This window comes from Oxyura jamaicensis, chromosome 1 (assembly GCF_011077185.1).
Source record: "Oxyura jamaicensis isolate SHBP4307 breed ruddy duck chromosome 1, BPBGC_Ojam_1.0, whole genome shotgun sequence".
Classification (NCBI taxonomy): domain Eukaryota; kingdom Metazoa; phylum Chordata; class Aves; order Anseriformes; family Anatidae; genus Oxyura; species Oxyura jamaicensis.
In genome coordinates this window covers 111,726,450-111,740,152 of record NC_048893.1, presented here as the reverse complement: position 1 = coordinate 111,740,152, position 13,703 = coordinate 111,726,450, and the positions used below count along the sequence as shown (strand labels likewise).

General features: G+C 39.3%; 1 protein-coding gene across 3 annotated transcripts in view; it reads left to right on the top strand.

Moving 5' to 3' along the window:
* DSCAM (DS cell adhesion molecule) overlaps positions 1–13,080 on the top strand; it is a 478,055-nt gene extending 464,975 nt beyond the window's left edge. For all 3 annotated transcript variants that reach the window (XM_035315830.1, XM_035315828.1, XM_035315829.1), the window contains exon 33: positions 12,143–13,080. In XM_035315830.1, coding sequence (XP_035171721.1) covers positions 12,143–12,483 — 341 coding nt within the window. In that variant the 3' untranslated portion in view covers positions 12,484–13,080. The remainder of the gene's footprint in view (positions 1–12,142) is intronic.
* The last annotated feature ends 623 nt before the right edge of the window (positions 13,081–13,703 follow it).

Below are 13,703 nucleotides of genomic sequence, written 5' to 3'. Positions count from 1 at the left end.
CCAGAGCTGGCAGACCTGGTCTGCCCAGGTCATGGAGCTGACACACTGGAGATGGTGACATTGCTCAGTAAGCCATTAGAATGGTAGTGTGTCCCAGGAGGCACGTTATAAGAGAAAATTGGAGCAATAGAGATAGCACAGCAGTACTTTAAACACAAGGGATAAATCAGACCCTTTAGAAAAGTGTTTTTTGAAATCCTAACATATGTTCACTGTTAATACTCTTCATGATATAAAAATGGTATCAACATAGTTTACATTGTGTTGTTCACCACAGTTGTCACTAACTAGAATTATCAAGATCAGGTTTTCAAGGAATTGGCACACTGGACAATTATCTCAACAATGTACTACGGCCTTTCAGATCAAGACTGAGGCACACTGTCATATTAATATTGAGAGGTTTCAACGATTGCTACCCCATGTTTACCTGAGAGGTTGACAAATGAGTCAGTCCTTCATTCTCCAAAGCTGTCATTCAAATCTTTCTTTCAGAAACTAGGTTGGACAGAAATTAGAAAGAAATATACACTTTTCCTACCTTCCACTGTGCCATCAAAAAATCTGTAATGTAAAAAGTTGGAAGATAATTGCAGAGGTTGAAAAAGATTTCCAATATTGTTTTTCTTTTCTGCTTCAAAAATATTAACCACAAATTGAGTTACCAGAACAGTTATTTTTAACTGCAGTAAACATTGCAGTAGCAGAGTTTATTAAAAATAGATTTCTGTTATTATAATTTTAAATCTTGGTAATAGTCTCAGCCAAGAAGCCTTTTATTTTTTTTCCCCTTCCTTCACTACTACATTATTGGGCTTATTAACTGGGCAATCTTTTGATATTTCTATGCTTTCCAAGTGCTATCTATATCCTTTTTTTTTTTTTTTTTTTTTTGGACAGATCACTTGCTTGCATCCTCCGGCAATGGAATTCATATTTAGAAGAAATAATAGATGACCGGTGCTTGAATAGGAAATATCTAGAAAATTTCATCAGGTCTCTTGCAATTTGCAGAAGGCTCCCTTTAGTAGTGCTACTGCAAAACTCAGACCCCCCAGATTTTTATATATATTTTTACTGATGCTAATTGTCACTGAAAATACTCTTTGATTTTATGATATTATCCTTAAGGATTAGCTTGACTTGTTGGACCACACAATGGTCTTTGTGTGGTCCAACGTGTGGGACCACACATTGGTCTACCTAATGTTACAAAAACAAAACAAACAAACAAACAAAACAAGCTCATTTTGACAATCCCTCTTCTCTTCCTCTTTGGACATCCTATTAATTTATAAACTCCTAATGACTAACACAATCTCAGATACACTTTTAGAAAACAGATATCTTTCACTGGGTATATCAGACTAAGAGATTTTTAAATCAATTTAAAGGACCCCAAAATTTTATATCCCAGAATCTCCTCTACAGGCTTTCAGCTACTGAAAGGAATTAGTTTATAAAGAAACCTGCATGTGGGTGGAGGAAAAAACACAGGTGCAGACAGGCAAACTCTGAAAAAAAGATTTTCCTGAAACTGATTCCACAGCCATGAAGATGGCAAGAAAACCGTATTGCTCGATAGGAAAGCTGAGTGCTTTCCTGGGTCCCTACAAAGCAGAAGCACCGATTTGCTAAGCTGATACTCGAATGGAAGCATTTTCCTCTTGCCATCATTGGGTTGTTGGCTAATGCCTGAGGGTAGAGCTCCATCCTCTGTCTGCCAGCGCTCCTGCTCAGCCTCTCCTTCCCAGAGGAGATCTGGCAGGCAGCCACTGCCTTCTCGCAGCAGCCAGAGGACAGGCCTGCTCCCAGACAAGTTCTCAGTAAGCAAGTGTGGGCATCAGCACCTTCAGTGATGTCTACCGGTGAAACTATTGAGCAGTGCAGGCCAGCTGTTACCCAGAGAGGCCCAATGCTTGGAGGGGTACCACTGTCTGAGCTCTCCCCTTATGCAGCCAGTGGGAAGGGAGAGGTGGACAGTTTGGTCTGGGATTCTTCAGCTGGGCATCTAAGAAAGGCAGAGTGAGTTTAGCCCTAAGGCTGCTGCACATTTTCTAGAAAATCTTTCAGTGTTTAAGATACCTGAATTAGCATTGTTGACCCAATTTAGAAAATTTCTTACTGCTTTAACTCACTCTGCCCACTTGAATGGCAAAACCTTATTTTACAGACAATTCTTAAGCTACAGAATGAAAACACTTTACTAAATAATTGTTTAAAAGTGGTCCTTGAAATAGAGGCTGGACCTCACCTGCAGTGCATAAATGTAGTTATAAACAACCAAGAGGAAGGTAAAATTTATGTTCAAGACACAAATCTTCTTTTCCAGTATTCAGTCACTACAGCTAAAAATAAGCTGCTTAGCACAATAAGGAAAATATGAAGTAGGCGTTAATAGAAAGCACTGTATATTTCCAATGTCAGCCCTGTAACCTGAGATAAAAAGATGTGAACTCTTTTCCATTGATCTATGAATTGAAGGGTGAAGGAGTTATTTCCCTTTTCCACTCCATGAATACAAGTGCAACATAGTGATGGAATCTATTTAGAGACATGCTTTCTATGGAGAAGTTGCTGACAGCACTCTATAAGCTGCAGCAGTAACTGAATCCGATACAAATTCTGCCATGGGAGATTCACTAATAGCTGGGACTCTTGACTTAAGGCCTCCAGCTTACCTTTTGCCTCCTTTTCCCATGTATGTTATATTATTCTGCATTGACTGAAAATGGAGTTGTACAGTTCAGCAGTTCATAGATCCAAAACTGAATTTCTTGAAGATATGGGGGGATCTATAGATGTAGAGCTTAGGGATATGGTTTAGTGGAAAGATTTGTTAGCGTTAGGTCAGAGGTTGGACTCGGTGATCTTGGAGGTCTCTTCCAACCTAGACTATTCTGTGATTCTGTGATTCTGTGATCCACATTTGACATTTTTGGTTCAGGAATCCTGCAGTGAAGTAGGAAATGATAACATATGGGTTGTTTTCTTTTTTAGTTCTATGCTTGCACTGTCTGGTTTCAAATGCAATGGAATATATAGATAGAGAGAGATAAATGCATATGCACATACCATATATAGTGTATACATAGAATGAAAAAATCTATGGCTCCACAACCAGAGACCAATGTCCAGCTCTGAAAAAACTACATAAGGAGACAAATCAAAACAGGCAAGTGGCAAAACAGTAAGACAGGCAGAACTGTTGTTAAGGGGGGGGGGGATAAAATTCCATGCCTATGTTCCTAACTGTAGCAAATACTTTTAATGTGTATGTTAACTTGTATGTATAATTACTTACACAGACGTGATATATGCTGGAATTACACCCCTAGGTGAGCATTTCTAATGTTATCACATTAGATTATCTTGTACCTGGAACACTTTCTTTTTATTTCCCCTTGTGTTGTTGGAAAACTAGTTATATGTCACAAAAAAAAGACTGTGCTATTTGTTTTTTTATCATAGAAATGGCACTCTGGTGATGAGAGTAAATTGCCTTTATCCTCTCTCAGCTTTTATTTCTGCAGAAGCTATCAAGAGCTTTTTCTCCTTCTGCTGTATAAAGCTGAATGTTCTGCAGAGATGAAACCCATTTAATTCTGCATTTCATTTGACATGAACACGTACTTGCGATCATTGCCTTGCTTCTGGTGGACTTGTAGAGGAAGGTTCACACTGCAAGTTTTTTAACCTTGGCAGCACAATAAAAAGGAACCTAAACAGGATCAGATCAGAAGCTAAAATGCTATGAGATCAAAAAGGGAAATTATCAGTGTGAATCATGAGTTTAAATAGGGCAGCTGTTCAGTTACAAAGTCTCTGTACAACTGTGATATGAAAATTCCATTTTAGGTAGCACACAAAAAGTCTGAAAGCTAAACTCAATTCAGTGACAACAAAAGTAATTTGAATTATTTTTACAACCGTCATCTGTGTATCAGTGATACTGGTGTTAGGAAAATCATTTATTTATTTATTTAAGGAGATAAACAATTGGTACCTGTTCCTCAGGAACTTTACTGGGAGTGTCTGATAACACAATTATATTTTCTTGCTGACATCTAATTTATTTATTATTTTGATTTGAAGATTAACCATGCCTATGAAAAAAATCTTGCTTCAAAAAAGAAAATAGATTTGGCCTGCTCATACCATTTTAATTTTGAAAATGTCAAAGCATTTCATCTTTATATTGTTGAGGCAGTGTGTGTGATTTCTGAGAGGCCTCTCAGTCAGCCCAAGGTAACCAGAAGCAATTGCTCCCATACAGACAAGAGCTGTTCCAGCCTTGCTTTAAGGTCCTTGTGGTTATTTACGGGTGTTTTTTGCTTTAAATGACTTCACCCAGTGGGCTCTCCTAGTTTCTCCTGTGCCACAAGACATTATTGTAATTTTAGATTTAGAGGAGATCTGATAGATTATTGAAAGTAATTTGAGAACTAATGTAACTAGAGAGAAAAAAAAAAAATGCATTCCTAATTTGACTGTAGTGATAGTCTTTGCTATCCATGTAAAAGGTTCTTTTATGCTTATTTTTAAAGCATAGCCATATGTGCACATGGACATATTTCAGTATTGTTTACCTCTTCATGCCAGCATCCTTAATTTAAATGTGAAAGGTGGAGCTCTTGCCCCAGTGGATTAATTAAAAAATATGCAATGCTGCACTTTGTCAGCAGCACTCAGATGATTCAAACTGATGGACCTGAAGAGGCCAAGCTACAGCAATCCATCTGTGAAGACACCTTCATCAGAGCAGCAGGGCAGGGCTGGTATTGGCTTCCTTGTTGCAGCATGACCTCCCCACAGCTATTAGTGGAGCCTTGTGCCTCCCATCGCAGGTGAGGTCAGGTTTAGCTGTGAATTCATGGGCATGGTGCAAAGCCTGTTGAGGTCAATGGAGTGGCTCCCATTGATTTCAATGAACCGTAAGTATGGTTCAAATTTCTCACCTCTCTAGCCTGGGTTCCCAAGATATCCCAGGAATAAACCTGTGATGGAAGCCCCTTTCCATGGAGGCACGATCAGTTTAACCCTAGGTGAAGTGATGCATAATTAAACAGTGTGTTCACTGCACAAGGATCAGCAAACTCATCTTGAAACTCCAGTGTTGCTAACTACAGGCACCTGAGCGAGGGCTGGAGCACCACTCCCCTAGCTCAGCCAGCAGACAGGAGAGGGCTGTCTCAGAGCATCCTTAAAAAATGCATGAAGCAGCTTGCATGACAAGACAAAGACGGGAATGGAGAGCTCCTGTACTTTGTTTTTCTATCACCATTTCATTATTTATTGACTTTTTTTCTAACTTTCTGTTTCAGAGATTATATTGATTTACATGGTGAGGTCCATTTTACAACTTTTTTTTTTCTTTTTTTTTTTCTTTTTTTTTTTTTTAACATAGACATTGCATTAAATTGAAACAAAAAGGCTCTAGTTCTGCAGAAGTACTTGCCCTGTGAGACTGAACATCCACAAGGCATCCCCATAGGTTATCTGGCCCCTGGAGTTAATCACTTTTTACTTCCTTACATCCCCAGCTCAGCAGTGGAGAGGCCCTTAAAAATAAGGCAGTTTGCCTTAAACAGTGAAGTTACTTCTGAAAGGTATCAAACATCCTGACAGGTTTTTACAAGTGCAGGTCCATACGTGAGACCAAAGTTCTGCTTCTAGGAGCACAAAGCAAAATGCAGTGCTTCAGTTCCTGCTTCATTAGGCATTCCAAGACTAGGCAACAATCTCACAATCAGGTCTCCTGGCATCCAGTTAGACATATGAATAGTATGTTATGCTGATATATTACAGATGTATGAGCTCAGTTAAACTGTAGCAGCCATGCTTTTGCTTTAAGAAACATTGATTAAGGACTTTTTCTTGGAATTAGGAGGCTTAAATCTAAATAACAAAATGAATCATCTTATTAAAAAAAAAAAAAAAAAAAAAAAAAAAAAAAAAAAAAAAGGTCCACATTAGGTTGAATTATCATTTTCAGTCACTTAAGCCTAATCTCCAGTAAGTATAAATCAATTTATAGTCTTGCAGAAATCAATATAGCTACTCTGAATTATAACGGCAGAAAATTTGGCTCCTGAATTACAGTTTTCCTGATACTCTGGTGTTTCATATGAGTTAACTCCAATGACGGTAGTGAACAGCAACTGTTGATTTTATTTTTGTGTGTGAAACTTAACTGGTATTGTTAATATTTTTATGACAATGCCAGTTTTAGCAGATTGCAATGTGCAGCATTTAATTAAGGTCTTCAAATGAGGGTGCAGTCTTCACAGAGAAAGAAAAAGGAAACTTGCCAGATATAAAGGACAGCCTCAAAAGTGTGGTAAGGGATTGCAGTTTCTCAGTCTAGAAATGGGAAGATCAACATGTTTTCCTAAAGCATTGTGGCTGTTTCCTAAATGTGATCACAAACCTGAACAGGGTAAAGACATGGTTTTACTTCATCTGCCAGATAATGTCACCTCCATTTCCAGTACAGATCAATACTGGCTTTAGAGAGTGGAGCTGTGTTGCTTAGAGCATCCTTCTGAACTTTTTGATTGTTCAGTTCTTTCATTTTGCTGCAACATTGCCGAGAAAATAATAATTATAAAATAAAGTGAATTGGGAAGGTGGCTCCACACTGAACAGACCTTGAGTGAAGAAAAAAAAAAAAAAAAAAAAAAAAAAAGTTGTCCTCCAAGCTTCCACCTCATCCTTTGAGTGGATGCTGAGCCAAGGCAAGCACCACAAAGCTCAACAGGTGCTGGACACACAGGCAGGAGACGGACGGAGAGAGAGGGAGCACGAGCCTGCTGACAGCAGCAGTTGTGAGAAATGTTGTTGCTGCTATCAGCCCAGCTCGAGCTACAGCTCTCTAAGAAAGCTCTGCCTGCTAGCTTTTAATGGTGTGCCAGGTTTTGAAGTGGCAAAGACTCCGAGCACTGCTTGTGCTCTTTTTTTTTTTTTTTTTCAATCAAGCCTCTCACCTTGGCCTTGAAAACTTTCCACCCTTTCTCTGTTTCCAATATTTGCTTTTCCTATGGCAATCTTCTCCTGAAAAACACCCTGTGAGTATCAGCAACCAGCCTGTGAGTATCAGCAAAGGCTTCACTGTTTTATTTACTGTGCTAGAGAGCTGGAAAGCCCCACTAAACTTTTTAATCAGCATGAAACTGAACTTAAAGCTAGCTGTCAGCAGCTCTGTCTCCTTCGCTTCCTTTCGCATGAGAACACAATATCCCACCAGCGCTTCCCCTTCAAACACAGGGCAAGGCAGGCGATGCTGAGCACAGTGGCACTTTGCAAAGTGCCGCCCCCATAGCACTCCAAATGGCAGAAAACCTCCAAAATCAAAATAACTGCATTAGCGAGGCACTTTACCCTTGCTGATGGAGCTGTATAGATTCAATTCTGGCATGATCACCGATCCTGTGAGATCATGCCAGGGACATCTTCAAGAGCTTTTTGTACACACTCCCTTATTCAAGTAAGTCATGTGAGTGCCTTATTCACCCCATCTTATTCTTACCTTTGTTAACAAAAATATCCTGTCAGAGTCACCGATCCTACATTATAAACCTTTCTGAAATAATACTGCAAGCAATGTGGAATTTCTTTCACATGGCAATCAGACCCTGAAACTCATCAGGCAGTTGTCAGCACTGAGGGGATCTGTTCTGGAGCTTTGTGAAGGAAAATTGGTTTTGCTTTTGTAGAAGTTATGATTCATGAGCAAATGCATATAGCTATCACGTGACTACTTGGTAAGAGTATCTTTTTTACAGTCTGTGATGATCTCTGTATTGAATATAGCACAGACTGTTAGATTTTCTGGAGCAGATGAAAGCAAAAACGCATGCAAGCTTTCTAGCATTTGAAAGAGTGAATATTCAGGGATAAAAGAGTGCATCCCAGTTTGGTTTAGTTCTGCAAACAAGATAGCTTCCTTGAATAAAATTCCAGAAAAGTTAGGCAGTGGTATGTTTTCCTCTATGTAGCCTGTGAAATTCATCCCAAACCCTCCTATACCTGGTGCTGACTTCCAGAGGAAAAATAGATATTGTTTTTCAAAACTTTTTGTATCACCTTGGCTGCACTGAAATAAAAGTATATAATATTTTTCTCAGTGATGCATTAGCTCAGAAAGTACTCCCTTTTTTGTAAATTGCATTGTTTCTGGTAAATAAGGTAAGTGGTTTTTAGCATTTGTTTGCAAGTATTTATTGAAAGTATCATTTTCTTAAAGGTACTATACTTATAGTAATATAGTAATTCTTTAGAGAGTTGGCCACTAAAAAAAAAAAAAAAAAAAAAAAAAAAAGTCTGGGGTTGCTCTGGCTTAAATTGCCACATTCAGATTTGACTGGGTGCTTATTATTTGTATACAAACTCCATTTTTCTAAATACAGCAAATTTTCCTTAAAAAAAAATCATCATAAAACTATGTTTTTGAATGATTTTTGTACTAATTAAGCCAAAATGCATGAATTATTAAACACGCTCATTTGTAGTGCTCATGCACTTGAAAGGTTTGCTTTCATTACTAATAAGGCACACACACCACTGAGAAGAGGTAATTAGAGCATCAAAGGCAGTGAACCATCCTGAAACTTCATAATGCTTTGCCTGAAAAATAAATAAATAAATAAATTATTGTTCAGCTGAATAGTAAGAAATCAAAAAAAAAGTCTATATGGTTGAGTCCAGAAGAATGAGAACTAAAATCTTACCAAGTAACTCCACAGATATGGTAAGAGGCTTTTAATCTTCTTTAAAACACCCTCAGAATTGATGAAGGAATGCCAAAAGTGAAGCTTTGTGGTTACATTTCAAGGGCTATGTTTTTAAGTCAGAAACATGTTAGTCCTTATAAATCAAATACTTTCTCTCATACTATGATACCGTTTCAATCCTAGCAAAGAAAAAGTTACATTATCTTTTTTTTTTTTTTTTTTCATTTCCAGTAGCTTTAAACATTTGTTTTCTTTTGGAAGTAGTTGCAGGGAAAGATACTTCTTGATGATTATAAGTAGGACTGGCACTTTTTACATAAATGTACATAAATGTGTACACCGTAATCAAATTATTAGTGCACTGTTTAAGTCATGTCAGAGATTGTGCACTATATATCTAGCTCTGGAGAAGGAGTTACATCCTCTAGTTTCTCATTACTATAATCCTGTTGAAACTTTGCCCCCAGTCATTTAGAAAATCGCAGTAAAATGACTGCATATTTTTTTACACAGATTGTTGACTACACCTTCCTGTGTAAATTTATGGAGCGGGAAATTTATTTTTTTTTTACATAGCCCGAAGCTCTTAACTACATGTGAGAAATGTCTAGACAGCAGCTTGAAAACCACCCTTCATCTCTGTAAGGTTCAACACATCCTTTTTATAGTCCGTGCATACCAATTGCTCTCAAGAGACAGGGATGTGTTAAGATATGGGAACGGCTGACTGAGGGGACATCTCAAGGCTGCCAATGAGCCATACTCCGGATGCTGCTCCGCACTGGCTCCTTCACAAATGTTGACAGCAAGGGGTAAGGGGTAATGTGCATGAGGTGGCCTGGCTGGTCTTAGTGGAGCCACGTGCATTGTGCCATTGGACATGCTGGGTGAGAGAAGTGCAGCCTGCCTCAGAGGGTGTCAGGAAGGCAGAGATCTTGAGGAAAATGCCCGTCGCTGCGAGAAGCAGGGATGGAGGTGCAGCACAGAAAGTTGGTCCTCATCTGTTAGGCAAAAGGGACTGCTGTGTTTTGATGGGGGGTTATCTACAGGATCACAAGAGAAACCCCACTTTCTGGCCCCAGCAGTTTTTAAACACCCCTTGTTTCCCCTGATAAGAGAGAAGATAATACTTTGGTATTATAGTTAGTTGTAAGATTTTCCTGCCTAACAAAACCACTGCCATCTGCCAAGAAAAAACTCTTTGAGAAATCCCGTGCCCGAGGCAGCCAAACAAAGACCCTCATTGCCTTCATTTTCAAGCAGAGATGGGGACACAACCACCCTCTCCTGCACTCTGGAGGTGCTTGTCTCTGCCCACCACTGTGGCTGCTGTAAGGCTCCTTATTTAGGATGCTACAAAAGATACAGCCTTAGGGTCTTCTCCCTGCAGCCTGCAGGGAGTGGTCATTGCAGCAAGCTCCACAGCTGCTCAGTTTGATGCCAGTAGTGAAGCAGAGCAAGTGGGCACCTCCCTGTGCCTGCCAATTTGTGTGTCCATGTCCTGATGTACTTCACCCCAGCAGCAGGCACGTTGCTGTCTCAGCTAAACTGGCCCTCATGCACCTAATGTGTTTGGCGTGGAATGTACTATAGGAAAATAAGGTAAATGAGCAAAACCAATTAACGCTACCACAATCCATTTTTCAAGCAGTAATCAGTGTGATTATGAGCACAAGCCTCCCCCTCTCTCTCAACCTTACATAAACGTCGCCGTTGCCAGCCTAACCTTGAGATGTGCACTGCAGGGGTTAAATACCCTGTGCTGTGCATCAGTGATGGAGGTGCAACTAGAATAAAGCATATGGTGTCAGACGGTGCCTGGGGGATTTCTATAGGAATAAACAGAGATTCTGCCCAAATGTATCTCCTCAGCAATTCCTGGTCTATGACCTGAAATCATGGGTAGAGCAGATGCTATTAGTCTTTCAGGTAAGAATTGCAGTAAAGGACCTGTTTTATTTTAGAGCACTGGAGAGCTTTTAGCTTGGTTAGGAAAAATGAAAATTTTATGGGCTGTTTTATTACAAAGAAGTGCTTTCCTGGTCTACTGTTTATGCCACTGGCACAGGTCAGCCTTAGTTTCTCGAGCTGTAAATAGCTCATGTAGACACAGGAGTGATAGGTCCAAGAGTCTTCTACTTTAAACCTTCTGGATACATCCCATCTGTGGTTAAGGCTATGGTTTTTATATCAGCCATAAGAAGGAATCTATATACCTGCAGCAGAAGCCTGTAAAAAAGTGAAAATGCTGTTCCTGGCTGTGCCTGTAACAGTGCTTTTTTTTTTTTTTTTTGCCTTTTTTTTTTTTTTTGTAAATATGTGAGGTTACACCATCAAATATTTTTAGAAATGCATTTCATTACGTGCTTGATTGCCCCTCATTTCCTTGAAGCAATTTTATGAATACCTAACAGGCAGGGCTAGAATAAATAAGTCAAACTGATTTCTGTAGCAGTTCTAATAGATGTGCAGATACAGGAATGGTACTGCTAACCACTGGCTTATTCCTGACAGCAGGTCCAAGGCATCTATTGGAACTCAACAGCTTAGCAAAGGCAGATCATCTGGTATGAGCCATCATCAAACCCAAATAGAAATGCTCACAAATCAGGGGAAATAATAAATAAGGGGTCCTGAGAAGGCTACTTCTTTCATATATTACCTATTTCTCACTCTCACACCAGAATATGCACTGACAATACAGAACAGAAAGGAAGAAGGGCGAAACAAGAGCCAGGGTGCCAGCTCCAGTGCATTTTATTGCCAAAAAAAAATATAAAAAAAAAAAAAAAAACATAAAATCATTAGTGGCTTAAACACAATGATGATGGATAACAGGAAAATGTTGTTATGTTAGGACAAGAATGTTTTTCTCTTTTATTTGGAAACATCTCTAAATAACCTTAACATCCTTGCACCCCCTTTAAATGAGTCAGTCATTTTATTTTGGATTGGGGTCATTAATTCTAATTGTGGAGGTTTCCATTCAAAACAGAAAATAAAACATAGAAATCTACCAAGATTCCACGTTGTCCAAGTTTTGAGAAATGAAGACCAAGACCTTGTTTTTAAGGAATTTGAGAAAAAACTTGCTGTTTTTTTTCAGTTTACCTTCTTCGTGCTGTGAGTGCATGTAAAAGACATTGTGCTTCTTACTATAAACATCGTATTATGATAGCAAATATGAACAAACTCCTAGGGGTCTGCCCACAGGAGCTCCTTGACCCATTACCCTTGACTCTGCAAGGTCACAGCATAGTGAACAGATGAGAGATGATGCATGAGTTATAAATGCTGCAGCTGGGTTGATTACAAATCCTTAGCTGGGGTGGCCAAATGCATCCGTCTGAATCCCCCAGCCAGTGCGTGGACCATACATAAGGTGGTGTTTTTCTCTTTTGCCTCCCCAGGTGATCTCGTGCATTTGCCACCGTACCTCCGGATGGACTTTTTGTTGAACCGTGGCGTGCAGGGCGCGAGCAGAGACCTGGGTTTGGGGCAAGCCTGCTTGGAGCCGCAGAAAAGCCGAACCTTGAAGCGCCCCACTGTCCTGGAGCCGATCCCCATGGAGGCATCCTCCACGAGAGACGTCCAGTCATGGCAACCCGGTGCTGTGGCAACGTTACCTCAGCGAGAAGGAGCTGAGCTCGGACAGGCAGCGAAAATGAGCAGCTCCCAAGAATCCCTGCTGGACTCCCGGGGCCACTTGAAAGGAAACAACCCCTACGCAAAATCTTACACCCTGGTATAACAAAAAGAGCATGGCTGGACAGTGGTTGTAAATATTTACACTGAAAAAAAATCCAATGAAAGCTACCTTTTTTTTATTGAATTCCAATATTTATAATTAAAGAAGAAGATTGCCAAAATATTTGACAAAAAAAAATAATATGAGCGACAGACAGTGCAAAGACTCTCTTGCTTTTTTTCTGTCTGAGTGTGAGCTTCATCTGACTGGACATCTGAATTTTTGGGTAAAAGAGTCCAGTTTTCTGATCTTCACAAGCGTTTGTGTTTTTACTGATTTTCTACGAAGTGCATGGAGACTTAACTAAAACATTTTAACTGGAAGTTCCATCAGACAAGATTAAAAAGGGAAAAAAAATCACTTAAAAAAATCACCCTATTTGTGAATTCAACAGGAACATGGGAAAACAAAAAGTCTTTAGTCATGTTTTGCACTTTTTTTTTTTAAATTAGAAAATGGGTCCTTGATTGTTCTTTTTTTTGTTGTTAATTAGGATGAGTGATGTCAGTGGAGTGAGGGGACATTTTTTTTTTTAATATTAATTTAATGAGACACTCTTTGCATTTTGTCTATGCGAAATAAAAGGGTCTTCTGCCTTTATTTGTGATGTCTGCTTCCATTGACTTCTGCTGTACTTGGCTTTCCGTAAACATAGTGACCATTTTAGCACTGTCCTCTGAACACTGTATTCTTGTACCTTGGTCAGAAAAGGCAAGTGGTGTCATGCCTTCCAAAAAAAAAAATAATAATAATAAAAATGGGGTTCACTCTCCCACAGCATTTTTGCTACTCAGGGGCAGAGAGCCAGAATGGCACAAATGCAGCCTGTTCACCATCAGACTTACCTAGACACTGCACTCCCTTCATCTGAAACCAGGAGGCTTTCATTTTGCTTCACTATATTTTGGATCAGAAGAAATGTGTTGACGTTACTGTACTTACTCCCCAGGGACGGATCTCTGGGAGGCTCCATTTGGGAGCTGTGCTCACACAAATGAGTTGCTTATGTAAGGATTGGGGAAAAAAATGCAGCTTTTCCCATAATAGGAGAAAAGGGAGGAAAAAGTTATTCTAGTTTGAAGATCAACATAGCTTTCTTTGGAAAAAAAAAAAAAAAAAATCTTTACAGGGGAGCTGCCAGCTCATATTACTTTATTGCATCTTTTGATTATATGAGAAGTAATCCTGCTTGTTTTATAAGAAGTATAAATGATTGAATACTC